The 16,676-nt window shown below is 53.7% G+C and overlaps 9 protein-coding genes across 9 annotated transcripts; 7 read left to right on the top strand and 2 right to left on the bottom strand.

The window, feature by feature from the left end:
* Positions 1–425: 425 nt before the first annotated feature.
* BD324DRAFT_647844 (hypothetical protein) lies at positions 426–3,809 on the top strand (the record flags this gene model as incomplete). Its single annotated transcript, XM_022017728.1, has 4 exons — positions 426–590; positions 635–1,243; positions 1,282–2,127; positions 2,163–3,809. The coding sequence occupies 4 exons, from the start codon at positions 426–428 to the stop codon at positions 3,807–3,809; spliced, it is 3,267 nt and encodes a 1,088-aa protein (XP_021874620.1).
* A 960-nt stretch (positions 3,810–4,769) lies between these two features.
* Positions 4,770–7,029, top strand: BD324DRAFT_612618 (amino acid transporter). The gene is made up of 4 exons (XM_022014412.1): positions 4,770–5,133; positions 5,186–5,269; positions 5,331–6,594; positions 6,635–7,029. The coding sequence occupies exons 1-4, from the start codon at positions 4,968–4,970 to the stop codon at positions 6,885–6,887; spliced, it is 1,767 nt and encodes a 588-aa protein (XP_021874619.1). The 5' UTR covers positions 4,770–4,967; the 3' UTR covers positions 6,888–7,029.
* Positions 7,030–7,892: 863 nt separating this feature from the next.
* Positions 7,893–9,636, top strand: BD324DRAFT_647842 (hypothetical protein; the record flags this gene model as incomplete). Its single annotated transcript, XM_022017727.1, has 3 exons — positions 7,893–8,879; positions 8,922–9,151; positions 9,192–9,636. 3 exons carry the CDS (start codon positions 7,893–7,895, stop codon positions 9,634–9,636), a joined length of 1,662 nt encoding a protein of 553 aa, XP_021874618.1.
* A 149-nt stretch (positions 9,637–9,785) lies between these two features.
* Positions 9,786–10,801, top strand: BD324DRAFT_612613 (mitochondrial ribosomal subunit protein-domain-containing protein). Its single transcript, XM_022014411.1, has 3 exons — positions 9,786–10,102; positions 10,147–10,505; positions 10,545–10,801. Exons 1-3 carry the CDS (start codon positions 9,805–9,807, stop codon positions 10,761–10,763), a joined length of 876 nt encoding a protein of 291 aa, XP_021874617.1. The 5' UTR covers positions 9,786–9,804; the 3' UTR covers positions 10,764–10,801.
* A 178-nt stretch (positions 10,802–10,979) lies between these two features.
* Positions 10,980–12,010, top strand: BD324DRAFT_575242 (chorismate mutase; the record flags this gene model as incomplete). Its single annotated transcript, XM_022013115.1, has 6 exons — positions 10,980–11,073; positions 11,110–11,235; positions 11,271–11,292; positions 11,333–11,577; positions 11,618–11,898; positions 11,936–12,010. The coding sequence occupies 6 exons, from the start codon at positions 10,980–10,982 to the stop codon at positions 12,008–12,010; spliced, it is 843 nt and encodes a 280-aa protein (XP_021874616.1).
* BD324DRAFT_612606 (hypothetical protein) lies at positions 12,007–12,818 on the bottom strand. Its single transcript, XM_022014410.1, has 3 exons — positions 12,446–12,818; positions 12,117–12,411; positions 12,007–12,075 (listed from the first exon to the last, which is right to left on the bottom strand). The coding sequence occupies exons 1-2, from the start codon at positions 12,785–12,787 to the stop codon at positions 12,235–12,237; spliced, it is 519 nt and encodes a 172-aa protein (XP_021874615.1). The 5' UTR covers positions 12,788–12,818; the 3' UTR covers positions 12,007–12,075; positions 12,117–12,234.
* On the top strand, positions 12,736–14,672 carry BD324DRAFT_28917 (hypothetical protein). The gene is made up of 6 exons (XM_022012390.1): positions 12,736–13,231; positions 13,270–13,461; positions 13,496–13,542; positions 13,581–13,871; positions 13,911–14,575; positions 14,610–14,672. Exons 1-5 carry the CDS (start codon positions 12,964–12,966, stop codon positions 14,436–14,438), a joined length of 1,326 nt encoding a protein of 441 aa, XP_021874614.1. The 5' UTR covers positions 12,736–12,963; the 3' UTR covers positions 14,439–14,575; positions 14,610–14,672.
* BD324DRAFT_28989 (Alpha/Beta hydrolase protein) lies at positions 14,292–15,868 on the top strand. Its single transcript, XM_022012391.1, has 8 exons — positions 14,292–14,575; positions 14,610–14,786; positions 14,825–14,909; positions 14,947–15,011; positions 15,060–15,256; positions 15,290–15,353; positions 15,390–15,537; positions 15,570–15,868. The coding sequence occupies exons 1-8, from the start codon at positions 14,481–14,483 to the stop codon at positions 15,813–15,815; spliced, it is 1,077 nt and encodes a 358-aa protein (XP_021874613.1). The 5' UTR covers positions 14,292–14,480; the 3' UTR covers positions 15,816–15,868.
* Positions 15,792–16,564, bottom strand: BD324DRAFT_612591 (hypothetical protein). The gene has a single exon (XM_022014409.1). It carries the CDS (start codon positions 16,423–16,425, stop codon positions 15,922–15,924), a length of 504 nt encoding a protein of 167 aa, XP_021874612.1. The 5' UTR covers positions 16,426–16,564; the 3' UTR covers positions 15,792–15,921.
* Positions 16,565–16,676: the final 112 nt, after the last annotated feature.

Below are 16,676 nucleotides of genomic sequence, written 5' to 3'. Positions count from 1 at the left end.
AAAACGAACCCATCGAATATAGACCTTAGCCGCACTTTTCTTTTTCTTTTTCCCTTTAATAAAAGCAGGCTACACACCGTGACAGCTGAAAGAGGCGCCGCGCCGTGTTTCCAAATCAACCATCTTGGTATCCCTTCCATATGGAGGACATCTCGACATCTCATTGACGCAACGAACAGGCTTGGACCAGGATATTCATGACGTCTGCGCGAATGATCGACGACACAGCCTCGCGACTTTGAAGATTGGAAGGATTTTTTCTTTTCTGTTTTTTTTTAATGAGCCCTAGTTGGCTGCGGCTAAGCTGCAATGGACGATTGAATTGTTAGATGTAGATCTTTTCACAACGACCTGTCCATACCGATACATACTCATGCGTGCTCTGTAGACTTCCCGGTACGCCCTACAACTTTCTTGCATCGACCATGTCATCAGCCACCATCCAACCCTACCTGGTCGAATTCCTTCGTAACCCTACCACCCCCTTTCAAGCTGCGGTGGACGCTTTGGAAGAATGGATTCTGCAGCGCAGATCTAAAGGTGCGACCCTGTTCGAAGTATCTGTAGGGATAGCAGAGCTTGAAGCCAAGGTGAGGTCCACCGGTCTGTTCCGTCCTTTAGCTGACATGACCAGAAGACTCCGCCATATGTTTGCCGCGCGTTTGATCGCGCTCGATACGTCACCAACGTGCCGCAAGCTTCAGATTTGACCCCTCCTACTGGTCCATTCCCACTCGCCAGATCTCAATCTGTCCAAACCATCCTCCACCATCTCTTGTCGAAACCTACCCCGACCTTGCAGCATTCTCGCGAGGTTATTCTCGAATTCGTGCTCCCCAAGGAGACCAAACTGAGAGACAAGAAGCCAGGTCGAGGTGGCAAAGGGACGTTGGGCAGAGAAGGTTTCGAGGAGATATCCAAGCGACTGACAGAAGTCGAAGATGGATTACGGGGTTTGTCCGCTGCCAGTCCCAGGCGAGCTGCCTTTGCACGACTGGATGGATCGACCGAGGCCGATAATACCTCTCCATCAGACCTCGATGAAGCGAGAACTATGGGTCTGACTTTGATCCTATCTTTGCGACTCAGCCTTTCCTACTTTACACTTCAAGATCTCGCCACTCAATTGCTCTTACTGGCGACATCAGATGCCGAGAGAGCCCTGGTGCAGCACATACGGCGACGAGTACAGGGCGAAGGGAGATTTGGAGTTGGGAAAGAGCTAGACTTTTTGGAGAGCTTGGTGGGATACCCATGCTGGATACCATGCTGACGATTCAGACGATTCCGCAACGTCCCTCCCTGGGACCAGTCTTCAGATCAGCCAAGGCGCGCACCCATCTCCCAGCGGTCATTCGATACCCGGTCGCTCTGCCTGCGCCTTCCAAATCGGCTTGCATCAAGCAGCTTTCGGCGTTCAGCAAAGATGTTGAGGGTGGGTTCTTGTCAAATGCCGCTACAGCCTCGTCGCCCTTTGGTTCGCCCACAACGGATCCCCGCCTTCGTCCGAACACCCATAGCCCTGCATCCCGGGCACCATCTCTGAGTCCGAAGACTCCTTTGTCAGCTGTCCCCGCTACGCCGCCTCCCTGGATGCAGAACTCGCCTATCAAGCCTCCTCACCCGGATCCCGAACCAATGAAGCATTATGCCTTGGAGCTGGTCTCGGAATACCTGACTCGAGAAAAACGAGAATATATGCTGAGATCCAAATGGGCAAAGTCGGGCCGGGATCAGTTGGGCAAGGATCTGGGAGACATCGAATCTGCCCTTTGCATGTGCTCGAAAACGGCTACCACTCCCCAAGCGCCCATCCTCATGCCGGTCTTCCTGCAGCTTCGACGCACGTTCACCCTTCCACCATCTCCGCTCCCGTCTAGCATCGTCGAGCCCTTTCTGGATCTTTTGCCGGCGCCACCAGATCCGGATGAAGAGCCCTTCAGGGAGCCTACTGTCCAGACGACCACGGTTGCTCTGTATCAAAACCCTAGATTGGAGGATGATGCGGCTATCCAGGTGCTGGAGGAATTCCTTGACAGCGAAAAGGAGATGGTGGAAGCGGCCGGTGCAAACGAGTCACAGCGGGTTGAATGGTGCGTCAAGCAGATTGAAAACGTCAAGAAGAGGGTAGGTTGACCCTTGGGAGTGTGGGCTGACTCCAGTTTCCCGATGGGTCCTATGATATGGTGTTTGAAGCTATGATTGAGCGCATGACCAACCCTCAAATCAAGGCGACCTCTTCTCAGTCTGACCTCCAAACGCAATCATTGCTTTCAGTCTCGGCTGCTCATCGCCGGACTCGATCTGGATCTTTGTTGCCTCCATCTGCCGAGACTGGGACGTCATCCACCGAGCACACGCCGACGCCGACCTCGGGCGCTCGGGTCAGTCATTCTCGATCTCTGAGCATGCCGATGCGTAAGAGCACATACATGCAGAGGAAGGACTCCAGCTCAAGCAGCGATGGAAGTTCCGAAGAGGCGGGGGTGCCTGCTATGCCGAACAAGGTCTTAGTGGCCAAGCGTCAAGCTCCGGAACCGATAATCACCTCGTTGGATCCAGCCGACACGGCGCAAGGCAATCTTGCTTCAAATGCTGGACTTGCCATCAACATGTCCAATCCGAAACATTTATCCAATGGCAGTGGCATCCATCTCAGCTCTGCCAGCGGGGCAGGTACCTCTCGACACAATAGTCTGGATCGTCCGCATAGCGGCGGAGGATGGTGGGACGTGGTTTCGGCAGTATCGCCACAGAATATGGCTCCCTGGCATGAAAATCCACGCTCGACGACGGTCCGGCGCATGTCACGGACGAGCTCAGACATGCCTACAAGTCCCACGTTTGGGCAGAATTTGACCCTGCCGCCTGGCGCCGAGCCACCTGCTGTGCAGGATTTGTCCATGTCTTATGCGGACCTTATTGATTTAGGTAATCTCTCCAGACCCTCCAGCGGTTCTTCGCCCATGCGTGCCGAGGGGTCCATACAGCAATCGACGATTCGATTGGTCGATTCCTCGAGCCCCTCACGACCCAGTCTATCGACCTCACCAAAGTCGCCCGCGGACTCGCCGAATCGTATGCGCCTACCGTTCGCATCGTCACCCCAACGCACCGGGACATCTCCAAGCCGTATCCAAGGATTTTTCAAACCGAACCATAGTCGCAACTCGAGTCGAAGTCGATTCACCCAGAGTGTCGATGTGGAGGAATTGGATGACGAGCAGGATGACGAGCGAAAGGAAAGCTTCGCTGCGGGTCTGATCAACTTTAGCAGACCTACGTTGAGGAACGAATCGTCGTCCGAATCCAAAGCTTCGTCGCCATCGGTACATCAATCTTTGGGGGTTCCGAATGGGGATGTAGGAGATCCGGGCCAGAAGCAAGAGTTTTTGGGAACGCCTGATATGACGCCAGGACCAGTGGCCAACTATGCGACTCCGACTTTTGCGAGACAGGATCACACCACCCCCGGCCACAGTCCAAGTCGACGGACGCCCACTGCATCGACTACCACACCGTCTGCAGATACGCCCTCGAGCGCGGGCTCGACTCCAACCGGCGGCTTAATGCCGGGGAACAAGCCCAAGCTGTTTGCGCGGAGCATGACTTTGACATTAGCGACTAGGGGCTTAAAGAATCGTGATAGGAACAAGGAGAATGAGCGGGATGATCCATCAGCATCTCGGACCAGTCTCGGAATGATGACGGGAACGAGCAGCCGTAAGGAGAAGATCTCAAACAAGCCAAAGAATTGGAATCGAGACATGGTGGCTGATATCATGGGACCGCCAGCTGAGCGTCGGTGAGGGCCTGGGCATCGGTGCATTCTGGAAAGGTGAAGCAGTGACGAGATATGAATGACGAGATGACCTTTTGATTGTTTGATAATAGTAATATATACATGCATATACGTGAATCGAGTACACGAAGCATCCTGTGATTGCATTCAGACGAACGGAGACCCGGACCGATATCCAGGAAATCTCATCCAGCCCGCATGCGCAGCGAAGACTTGGTGCTCGAAGTAAAGCTATTCCCCGTCTTCCGCTGTGATGCCTCAATCTTGTTCCGTAGATCCATACATTCCACGGCTCCCACACGCACACACACACACTCTCACCCACGGGACCACGGATCATGGAATCATTTCTAGGCGACTAGGCGACTAAGCGTGTAGCCTACGCTTGGAAGGAAAAAGTCCCCGTCGCCCGGAAGAATAATCATAAAGATCACCGTCCATTACAATTGTGTGGCGCTCTGGCGCTCTGTGATTGGGTGAGGTGGTCTAGGAGAGGCCAAGGGAATCTATGATCTAAATATAATCATGGGTAAAGACTCTTAGTTCAGGGGTGGGTGGAGGGTTTTCACAAGGGAGGCAGCCAGCAGCACGCGAGTCCCGCCTTCTTCCACAGAGAGAAAGAACGAGAAGATAAGGCAGGGGGCGAGGCCACGGGTCCCAATTCCACCACATCTGGGTGGGAGTCAAGGACTGACAGGAGAATGACGAAGAAACGAAGACTTGATAAAGAAAGAAAGAGGCGCATCGACGGAGGCGAAAATGGGAGAGAATTGCATCACTCTTTTAGCCGCCGCCTATCGATGACTCCCTTTTTTAACCGGTGATGAAACTTTTTGGAGCAGCAGCAGCAGCAAGTTTAGTGGCAGGCCCGTGGAGCAAGCAGTTTACCCATTTCACATCGATGTGCCTTGTGGAGGAGGGAAGAGAAGGGGGGGGGTGTCGTATGGTGCCAGAAATGCATCTGATAGCCAGCTTGACGGGAATAGAATTGTTTCTTCTTTCCCCAGCGTTGACGCCCACAATCTGGAGCTTCAGTCCCCGGTTCACAGCGTTATCAACCGTATCTTTCACTCTTTGACAGCAGACACTGGGCGAAGGAGACTCACTGACCAACTGGCGTCAGTCTCTTTCCTTACTTCAGCTCTTCTCCACCACTCGTGCGATCATGGCCAAAGACGATATCAAGAATTACAACGGGGATGTCACCACCTACGTTGGTGCGCCTGAAGGTAACTATCCACCGCAATTCGAGGGCACACACCACGATGGCGATGTCGAAAAGGCAGACGCCATCGGCGCTCGAGACGGTCGAATCTTGGTCGATGGAGCCAGTGAGTCTCAAAAAGTCGTGTGACCAGTCGCTCGTCGCTCATGCTCGCTCAGTCGACGAAAATGACGGTGCCGTTCATCGTGTGCTCAAGGCCAGGCATATGGCCATGATTGCCATTGGAGGTGCCATCGGTACTGGTGAGTGGCATCTATAGCTCATGGGTGGATCGGACTCTGCTGACAGCTGATTGATCCCCAGGTCTCTTTGTCGGTTCCGGTGAATCGCTCGCCACTGCCGGTCCTGTGGGCGTGTGGCTAGGCTACATTCTCATGTCCACCATTGTGTACTCCATGGCTGTTGCTCTTGGAGAAATGGCCGCTTTGTTCCCTGTTGCAGGTGCTTTCACCCACTATGGAGCTCGATTCGTCGATCCAGCCCTCGGTTTCGCTCAAGGTATCAACTATTGGTACTCTTACGCTATCACTCTGCCAACCGAACTTTCCGCGGCCGCCATTGTCATCACCTACTGGGATGAAGGCTTCAAGCACGTCCCAGCCGCTGGTTACGTCACCATCATGTTGGTTCCCGTGTGGCTCATCAACTTGTGGGGTGCTCGAGCTTATGGTGAAGCCGAGTTTTGGTTCTCGACCATCAAGGTTATCACGATCATTGGTCTGATCATTCTTGGCATCGTTCTCATGTGCGGAGGTGGACCGACCCACGACCCCATTGGATTCAGATACTGGCGAAACCCTGGACCGTTCAACAACATTGCGATCGAAACGGTCACTCAGCCCAACAACCCAGGCTTTATTCCTGGCAACTGGGGTAAATTCCTCGCGTTCTGGAACGTTTTCGTCCAAGCCGCCTTCTCCTTCATCGGAACTGAAATCATTGCCACCACGCTCGGTGAGGCTCAGAACCCCAGGCGAACCGTACCCAGAGCTATCAAGACTGTCTTTTTCCGATTGGCCTTGTTCTATGTCGGGGGTATCTTTGTCATTTCAGTCCTGGTCCCCTACACTGACCCAAGACTTCTTTCTGGTGATGGAAACGCCAAAGCTTCGCCTTTCGTCATTGCCATTGTCAACGCAAAGATCAAGGTCTTGCCATCGATCGTCAATGCCGTGCTCTTGATCTCCGCCTGGTCAGCCGGAAACTCGGATCTCTACGCCGCCAGTCGAACACTCTACGCTCTCTCCCTGCAAGGCCAATTCCCCAAGGTATTCCGAAAGTGCACCAAACGTGGTCTGCCCATCTGGTGTGTGGCGCTCACCGGTGCCTTTGGAGGTCTCGGATACATGGGAACGGGCGGTACTAGTGTCGTTACGGCCTTCAATTGGTTGTACAACCTTTCCGCCACGACCGGAGTCATCACCTGGTGGGCTATCCTCGTGTCCTACCTTAGATTCTACTATGGTCTCCGAAAGCAGGGATACTCTAGAGAGGCTTTCCCCTACCGTGCTCCTCTGCAACCCTGGTTGTCGTGGTACGGTGTCGTGTTCTTTGCTCTCATCCTGATGTAAGTCATCCGTACGCCGATCATCCTGACATGTCCTCAGCTTCAATGGCTTCACCGTCTTCCTCAAGGGTAACTGGAGCGTCAGCAACTTCTTCGCCGCCTATGTCACTCTGATGATCTTTGCCGTGTGCTACTTTGGCTGGAAGGTCGTCAAGCGCACCAAGATCGTGCCACTGGAGGACATTGACTTTACCACTGGTCGACGAGAGATTGACGAGATGGAGGAGAGAGACGCAGAGCAATTCGCACAGCAGGAAAAGTGGTGGCAAAAGCTCGGCGCCTACGTCTTTTAAAGCCTTCCCTCATATTTTGTAACGGACAGAAGAGCTGTCTCTTGAAGTTTCATCTTGTCTTTAAGTTGGTCGTGCTCTAGACCAGATCCGCAGTGTGTAGAGGAGACACGACAAAACCGCCATGCATCATAATGAATATCAAGTGGTCAAATCTGGCGGAAAAGCCGATACTCCAGTCTCATATCCTTCCTCAGTCCCGCAATCAGGCGGAGTCGACCAGCTGATGCCATGTAATGGGGATTCATGTTCACACCGGCCTCGTCGGACCGCGTCCTTGTCCCTCAAAACTTGGCCCTAGAAGGTGTCTTTTTTTTCTGCGCGGAAAAGGATCTGGAAAACTGTACCTGGTGAAATGCTGTTCGAGACTGTACCGTACCAGGCAGCAAAACTGCAGAGAAATGCGGGACGATGGGGTCCAAAGTTCGTGCCTCCCTCTTTATCCCCCCCCCCCCCCCCCCTTCCCCTCCTTCTTCTCTCTTCTCCCAAATGGCATTCTCGGCAATCAAGAGCCTAATGGACAGCTGACGCCAACACGCAGTGTGACTTGGATTGGGGGGCAGATTTTTTCCCACCGCTTCCTGCCTCGATCTGCGGAATGCTAATTCTGTGTCACTATGCGAGTTGCGGGGCCAGTGCCTAACTGCAATGCAGATGCGAGACCTCTCTCGTCTCTCTCTCTTCCCTGACACGGAGAGAAGTGGTGAGGTCACAATGCGGAAGCAGCGTTTCGTGTTCTTTGGCGCCAAGGCGCATGCACGGATTAACTAACTATACATGAGTTCTGGTTCTGATTTTCTCATTGGTTCAAGCCATTGGAGGGATCACGTCAACGTCCTAAAGCACTTGACTCACAACTGATTATATTCTCACCAAGACTTCTGGTATATCAGCCGTTTATTGGTTCCACCTCGGGTGCAATAATCTGACAGGCATGGAGCATACAAAGCTCAACCTTGTCACGCATTTCTGACTACCTTGCCCCCCTTATCATTCTACGAAAGCACAATGGCTTCAGAGGCGAGAGTCGTCGACTCGACACCATGCTCTCCTACTATCGAGCATTGTCTGGCGGATCTCCATCTCTATCGTATGGGTGGAGGCGTCAACGCTCTGGTAACCGAGTCCATCGATCCGCTTGACGCTCGGCCCCATTCCCCAATCATCTCCAGGTCTAGCATTTCTATGCCGATAGACTACCAACCAGTCAATACGAATTCAGGTATTCGTCGAGCGACAGCTCCGACCAAGATCGACTTTTCAGGTGTCTCCCAGGGATTCACGCCGGAATCTCCACCCTTATCCAGTCCCATGATTAGAGAATCTCGAGTGTCCATTCCTCACTTTCCATTCGCCCCATCGCCTGGTGTGTTTCCCGCTCGAGCAAGCTTCTCGCGGAGCAGCAGCTCTAGCTCTAGCACGTTGGTCGGATCACCAGAGAGGAAACATGGCGTTCTGTTAGGGACCAGTCCTTCCCGACCACCCATCACTATCGAGTTGGACCCATGTAGTCCTCTATCCTTTCCCTTTCCTCGACGACCAAGTCTCAGTGGCACCCCTTTCGATTATTCCCATGGACCCCTGTTCCCTACCAGACCAATGATGGGACGTCGCAAGTCGTCCTACCGCTCAGTCATGACTGATCTGGCGAGTCTCGAGTTTGAAGACGAAGGAAAAGAAGGCCAGACATTTAGCCCCAAGGAGCTGGCGGATCGGCTTCAGTCGCACGTCGTCGCCAAGGCCGGCGAGCGGGACCAGAGGATCCGTATCGTGGGTATCTTGGCCAGTGACGATTCGGGCTGCAAGACGTACGCCTCGGCGTTGTCCAAATCGTCGTGCAAATTGGGTTTCGACTTTGAGATCAGGAATGTCGACGTGAGCTCGGAGGCTGAAGCAAATCGCTTGGTAAAGGTGAAAGAGGCGATCGAAGAGGTCAACGGGGACAAGTCGGTGAACGGATTGTTCTTGTTCCTGCCCTTGTTCACCGCGGAAGAGGTGAGCCGACAGAGAGTAGAGCCGCCGCCCTGACCTCGACAGGACAAGCAGCTCAGAGATGCCATCGCACCCCGCCTCGATATCGAGGGCATCAGTTCTGCCTCGCTCGCCGTCAGCGGCACGCGCCCGTGTACGCTGGCACTGGATGGGTCGGACGTGACCTACCCCTGTACACCTCTTGCCGTGGCGCATATCCTCAAGGCGCTCGGAGCATTTGAGTCTGCACCAGTCGGTTCCCGGTTGCAAGGCAAAGTAGTCACTGTGATCAACAGGTGAGTCAGAAATATCGCGCGTCAGCTAAACGTATGTCAGATCCGAGACTGTCGGCAAGCCGCTTGCGTGTCTCTTGGCCAATGAGGGAGCACAAGTCTACTCCATCGACATCAATGGCACCCACATGCTCGTGCCCAAAATCAAATTGCCCGCATTGACTCCGGCGAACAGCACCGAGCCGATAGTCGATGCTCAAAAGGGGGATCCGCAGATCGACGTATCTCCCTTCTTCACCACTCACTCGGCCCCTTCCCTGCCCATGGATACATGCCTCCTCTTATCGGACATTGTTATCTCGGCCGTACCCTCGTCTACCTTTAAAATCCCCACGACTAGTCTTCAATTCGGTAGCACCTGTATCAATCTTTCAGAACACAACAACTTTTCAGACAATGTAAAGACACGGGCAAAATGGTTTGTCCCTCGTGTAGGCAGTATCACTCGATTGATGGTTCTTTGTAATGCCCTAGAGTCGGCAGCTTGATTGGCCTTTTTGTAGCGTTTAACTTTGTCTCTCATGACTATATGTCACCGGCTTGAGCACTGCATGGATATCCCAGTTTCCCACGGTCGTTTCTCTAAAACAACTTGTACGAAAAACCCTCCCCTGATCATTGTGAATCTTCTCTAGTACTGCATCACATAACTCGAGATGGCTATCCCAGCGACTCGCATCGCATGCGGCAGCACACGGTCAATACCACTATGGGCAAGGACGTTTCATTCATCCTGTTCCAGCTCGGCGGCCAAGGGCAAATCCGATACACCATCGGCAGCGATTCAGAAAGAGAGAGCAAAGGTGGAAAAGGAAACCAAATTGCCTCTGATGCAGAACTGGAAAGTGTACGATTATAGTGAACCGCCATTCCTGGAGACTGTCAAGATGCTGGAGGTGCAAGAGACTTGGAATTTGGTAGAAAAATTGAGGGAGAATGATGCTTTGTTGCGAGGTGGGCTATAAGGGAGGGATATGAGACTAGACTGATTTCATCAGCCCAAGCTACACCTTTTACTCCTCCCACCAACTCTGTTCGCCTGACTCGCTTCATCGTTCCTGGCGCTCCGAATCACCCATCGAGCCTGAGACAACAGATTGTCGTTCCAGTATCTAGTCTTCCTCTGAACACCTCTGAAGCAAGACATCGCATCAAGTTGTTGGCCGGTAGCAGGTGGAATCCCGGTCGGACAGATGTGGACCCATGCAGTATCCATGCAAACGAAGGCTTCAACGCTGGACCTCAGAATATCGGCAAGGAAGGATGGCTGATCATCTCGTGTGATAAATTCCCTGAACCTCGCATGAACCGCAAGTTTGTAAGCGATACATTAGAGAGGCTGGTGGAGGCGGCGAACGTAAGTGCAAGGGATGAGGGCGACCTTGCTGATGAGCAGGATCCAAACTCGCCACTATCGACCGACATTCCCATCGATACTCGCCATCTCAAGTCTGCACGACGTAGCAAGAAATACGGAGAGAGCAAGATGAGAGCGATAAAGACATTAGAGTCTCTCAAGATGCAGAATGTGGGAGGTGTCAGGGGCTTTCCTGTCGAGTGGTTATCAGATGAGGCGTTGTCAAAGCCAAAGTATAAAAAGGCAATGGAGCAGTAGTTGCCTGGTGTCACCTGTATGTATAGACGGTATGAGGAGCTTGGATTCGGATATTTAATGATAATAAATAAGGTGGTCGGACCGCGAGGCCGAATCCCAACTCGATGTTCTTTTACCTAGTCCTAGTCCTAGACGTCATACAACATTCCCCGCAAGCTTGCTCATACGTTGCATCGGCACTAGCGCACCGTCTTGAGCATACTGTAGCGACGCAAGATGAACTTTACGACCGGCGCCAAAGCGTCCGAGCTGCTTTCGCTCGACCATATCAGGAGTCAATTAATTCGATTAGAGGATACCATCATCTTCTGTAGGTCAAATCTCGCGTGACAGTGCTCATCCTGAGCGCTTATCGAGCGCGCGCAATTCGCTCGCAATGCAAAAATCTATGAAAAAGGGGCATTCAGAGATATCATTGACTTTGATGGCAGTTGGGTGGAATGGTTCCTCTTGGAGACGGAGATCTTTCATGGTGAGCATGGCTCACGATCTGAACTGACCCCTCAGCCAAAGCGAGACGATTCACCAGGTGAGAATGGGCAAATTGGATGCTCGTCCTGACCTTCTAGTCCCGATGAATTCCCCTTTACTCCACTCGAACGACTCCCTCAACCGGTCATTCCCGTCATGACCTTTCCTCGTCTCCTCTACCCTCCTGCGGCATCCAAAGTGCGGGTGAACGATCAGATACTCAGGTTCTACTGTGGGGAGATTGTACCTGGAATCACGTCGGCTGCAGATGATGGCAACTACGGAAGCGCAGCGACACGGGATGTAGAGGTATTGCAAGCACTGTCAAGGCGTATACATTTCGGTGAGTCGGAATGGAAGGCCTGAGCTGAGCACGGCTCCAGGCATGTTTGTGGCCGAGTCAAAGTTTCTCTCTGCACCACACGACTTCATCCCTCATATCCTTTCAACTCCACCTAATGGAGATGCGCTCGCGGGACTCATCACGAAACCAGAAGTCGAGGCCAAGCTCCTCGTCCGGCTGGGGAACAAGGCGAAGATCTACGGGGGAGAGTTTGATGCGGACGGAAAGATCATAGAGACTTCAGGGATGGGCAAGATTGACGTGCAAAAGATCGTGGACATGTACAGAGATCATGTGATACCGTTGACAAAGGTGGTCGAGGTGAGCACATCAAGTATGGGGCATGGCTGATATGCAGGTGGAGTATCTCGTGCATCGTCTGGACGACGTCCCTCAAAGTCAGATCGACGCGTGGATGCAGAGTAGACATTAAGCGTCTGTATGGATAGCTTGAGTGTACTGCTGCCAACCATCTTTGCCATGAAACAGGGCTTTGAGCTGGGCGGGCGGCGTAAGCGAGATCATTATCGCCACCTCACCTTGTCCTCTGTCAGGAATTGAAACTGGCCAGGATACCATCCAGGCACCACGACTTCGCTGATGAGCGCTCCGACGTGTTCTGATTCCCTTTTGCCTTGCTTGATGAGCTCCAGATCTTCATCTGGGATCGCGCTGCACTTCCAGACACCCCCGGGGACCAAAAACCTGAGTGACTTCTCCTTCATCCACGATGGGGCCCATGGGGCCCATGGTGATGGTTTGTATCACTGGAGCGTCGGCGGAGGGATGAATAAGGGTGTAGCGGGATCTACCCGCGTGGAGACAATGAAAGTGCTGCGTGTCAGTGTCAAAGTGCACATGGTCTCACTGGATGAGCGTTCATGTGCAGGGTTCCTTTGGGATTGTCTCCGGTCAAGAGGTAATAGATAGCTGTCGCGTCTAGCTCGTGGTCTTTGCCCTTGGGATTGGGGTCATCAGTCGAGCCTCCTGTGACCTGTGCGGCTGGTCCCCATCCAATCTGCTCCCTTCCCTTGCCGTGGACGAGATCGGATTTGGGCAGGTCATCCGGCCATTGGGGGGAATCCGGGACGTACGAGGCGACTGCGGTGGTCTGGCAAAAGTAACCGCCCTCGGGATGGACTGCGAGGTTGTGGATCCTGATGAGTTCCGAGTTGGTCACGGGGTAAGCGTAAGGTCGCTCGCGAGGCATGGTCAAAGATAGTGGGTCTTATTGAATAATATGATAATCGTAATCACACCGGCCCCCCGTCTATTATGCCCGAAGTATCGGTGCCGAAATGCCAAGCACCCGGCAGCAGACATGTGGAGTAGGACGAACCACGAGTGCTGTTATCTGTTGTTGTTCGATCACACACTCGCAACACCATGGGAGCAGAGTATCAGCCACCACCACGACGTACAGCGCCTGCGCCTGCTGCATCCACCCCCTCGCCAGAGAAGAAATCATGGAAGGACAAGATGAGGGCGGCGGGCAAGACTGCCGTGGATAAAGGTATGGTCATTAGTGACAAGGTCGGTGGGAGGGTCAACGATATCGCGGAGAAGAGGTTGGGAACGGAGAGGTTTTGGCCGACGACAGGGGACTTTCCACAAGAGATGGAAAAGGCAGCGAGGATACTGACGTCGTTCACAGGTGAGTCTTGAAAGTAGAGGGCGATCTGCTGAAAATAGTCGACGGGGTCGTGACCGAGGTGAAGGACGAAAGCAAGCTGGGGAAAAAGGTCAAAATGCTACGAAAGATCCCCGCCAAAGTGTTCAAGGACTGTAAAGGCGTGGCCATCTTCACAGCCATGCGCACGGGTATAGCACCTCTGGGCGGTGCAGGCGGCGCAGGTATAGTCATTGCAAAGCTGGAAGATGGATGTGAGTCAGGGTCGACGACTGCAACTAATGTCAGCTTGGTCTGCCCCGGCCTCCATCACGCCAAACAATCTGTCCACGGGGGTGAGCCAGACTGTGATTGACCTCACTGACGTCTCAAGTTTCTGATCGGTGTCGATGTATACGACTGCGTCCTCATAATTCGAGATCAAAAAGCACTCGATTCGTTCCGTACGCACAAGTTCACTCTTGGCGCGGAGATTGGGGTCGCCGCGGGTCCATATGGAGGTGGAAGAGCTGTCGAGGCGGGGATCGAAAAGGCTCCGGTGTTGAGTTACGTCCGCTCCAAGGGGATGTACGCTGGAGTCGAGTTGGTAGGGCAGGTGTTTGTGGAGCGATTCGATGAGAATGCGAATATGTACCACTGGCCGGGCGTCAAGGCGGGTGATATCGTGAGCGAGCGAGAAAGCCAATGTGGACTGACACTTCAGCTCGCGGGCAAGGTCAAAGTGCCGCAAGAGGCGGGAAATCTGATCATGGCGCTGATGGAAGCGGAGAGTGGGAGAGCACAGCAAGAGACTGGTGCGATGGACGTCATGATCGGCGCCGGCCCGCATGGGGAGGATGTGCCTGTGGATGACGAGGGTGTGGATGTCGACGAGGAGAAGGGGGAGATGGAACATGGTAATCCAGAGGGGAAGCCGCCCGTCCTTCCACCACGCGAGCCGGCCTTGAGCTTGCAGCCTCCGCCACTACATCCGTCTCGAAATCCGACGGGAGAGCTCATGCGACCGCCACTTGGGACGCAGCATTCGTCGGCCTCGCATTATTCTGATATGAACGAGGCGGAGCCCGCGCCGCCACTGGATCAGGTCAGGGAGGTCTCAGCACGGATGGACGGGACACACATTAATGGATTCGATGAGAAGAATGGACATGCCAAGGAGAATGATGTGGGGGCGGTATACCGACAGGAAGGCGAGGCGCCACCGCCCGAGTATGATGAATCTTTAAGATAGACAAACCTGTGACGCGTTTCATCTCATTTCATTCCATGCATCATGTTCTTCAAAAAGGCATTGTATGCTGCTGTCGTGGTGGTGGGGACTTATCCCGTTATACTGACCCTGCTGTGCATACCAACGCTTCAGCGAGAGTGAGTGTAAAAGTTCAGGTCTCGCTGACGCTAGGCTGCTGTTCCTGAACCGGATCAAATTTCCATTCTTTGTGAATTATGATCGACCCGAAGATCTCGGACTGGCTCGTGGGTTGCGGTTCGGAGCCAAGCTGAAGAGAACAGCTTTCAAGGTGCGGAATTTATACCTAAGCACGAGCGATGGAGAAAAGCTCGGCGCATGGCATGTCTTGTGAGGGAAGTGGCCAAGTGTAGCGAGCTGATGGGCAGACCTCGGACGGTGTATCGGCAGAGACACGTAGGGTTTGACCAAGCCTTTTCACAGAGGCCGACTATCATCTACCTCCATGGGAACGTGAGGCGAAGGTCAGAAGGCAAGGAGCTGAGCTCAGGCCGGTACTCGCGCTACAGGCTACAGAGTACGGACATACAGCGCCATGTCGAGTGTACTGGACTGGTGGGTCGTGTCACGAGATTTTATTTTTTTTTGCGCTCACCTTTCCAGCAACGTCCTGGCCATTGATTATCGAGGATTTGCCGATTCAACAGGGACTCCCTCTGAGGTAGGACTTGTCAGGGATGCTCAAGCGGCGTGGGACTATGTCATCGAAAGGTCAAACAACCGAGCCGATATCATCCTTGTCGGGCACAGTCTCGGAACAGGAGTCGTTTCGGGTCTGGCGGGCAAGCTGGCATCAGAGGGTGAGGGATGATGTCGACTAGACTGACCAGCAGGTATTTCGCCCAAGGCCATTGTGTTAATCGCTCCTTTTGCATCGGTCCGAGAACTCCTCAGATTGTAGGACGAGACCTGGGGTGCTAGTCTGACGCTCAGATATAGGTTGTTCTTCGTACTGCCATTATTGAGTCCGCTCAAAGCATTTCCAAAAGCGCAGGGTGGGTGGTATGATGACTCCGCTCACAGCTTAGACTATCTCCTGAACTTCTTCGCGTACCCCTTCGATTCCAGGACGGCGCTTCAGGTGAGCAATCACGGAAACTATTTGACACCCAGAACGTTTCGTGTCCGGTCCTCATCGTCAACGCAAAGAACGACCTGTCCATCCCGCCGATCCACTCGCAAATCTTGTTCAACGAGCTGAATCGGCGGAATGAGACTGTGCAACGGAAAGGCGACGACTGGGGCACCATCTCCACATTTGGCGACGTGGTTTGGTTTGAGGGTCAGCATGGGGGTCACAATCGCATAGGCGTGACAGAAGGGACAATTGATCTCATTGCGGACATTGCAGGGCTGTGATGCATGCACATGTGCGCGGCTGCGGCGCCGATAAGGCGAGCCGGTCTCTGCGGCGCTGAGTGCCATCGTGGCCTGGGTGGTATGTCAAGTGTGAGCAAAATAATGACTAGAACTCTGTCATGCCAGCTTGACTCGGGGCGATCGACTGCGCATCATCGTCGCCCGCCTTGTACCCAAAAGCGTACATGGATGCCGTTGGGGCATCGCTCGGCGCGATGCTGCCAAAGCTCAGCCGTCGCCTCGCCTTGCTATCGGTATTTGCCTCGTGGGGTAGTCGGTCAAACTGACTGAAGGCGATACTGGGCGCTGGGCCACCGGCGACCGATGCGGTCTCGCCAGGTTGCTGCGAGATGACCGATGAGGCGTACCCAGTGTAGTTTTTGCCTTTCGGCATGGGGAACGAGGTGACCGCTTGGGAGATGACCGATTGGGCGTCAGGCGGGACATGCCCGTGAAGGTCGTGTGTCCTGTAGTACGCGTCAAACCGACTAGGCGCGGGGCCAGGAACTCGGCCCTTGTCCATGTACTCGGAGGACAATGTCGACTCGTGTCGCTTGAAGGGATCGAGCGCAGAGGCGAGGGACTTTTTGGGTCGAGAGAATTGGATCATGCTCGGTTGAAGATTGGTCAGGGGTCCCTCGACGAACGTGCCCTTTTCTTTGAAATGGGTCAAGAGGTAAAGCCAGAGTGGGTGCTGAGGTCAGCGGGGAAGGACCTAGAACTCACCTTGCTCAGGACTTTTGGATTGCCAAGGATGACCACGCCGTATTTAGCCCGGGTCAGGGCCACGTTGAGTCGCCGCGGGTCGTTCAAGAAGCCGATTCCCTGATGCTCGTTGCTTCGAACACAACTGAGAATGAT

Source organism: Kockovaella imperatae (assembly GCF_002102565.1).
Source record: "Kockovaella imperatae strain NRRL Y-17943 chromosome Unknown BD324scaffold_1, whole genome shotgun sequence".
Classification (NCBI taxonomy): domain Eukaryota; kingdom Fungi; phylum Basidiomycota; class Tremellomycetes; order Tremellales; family Cuniculitremaceae; genus Kockovaella; species Kockovaella imperatae.
This window is presented reverse-complemented; position numbering and strand designations above follow the sequence as displayed.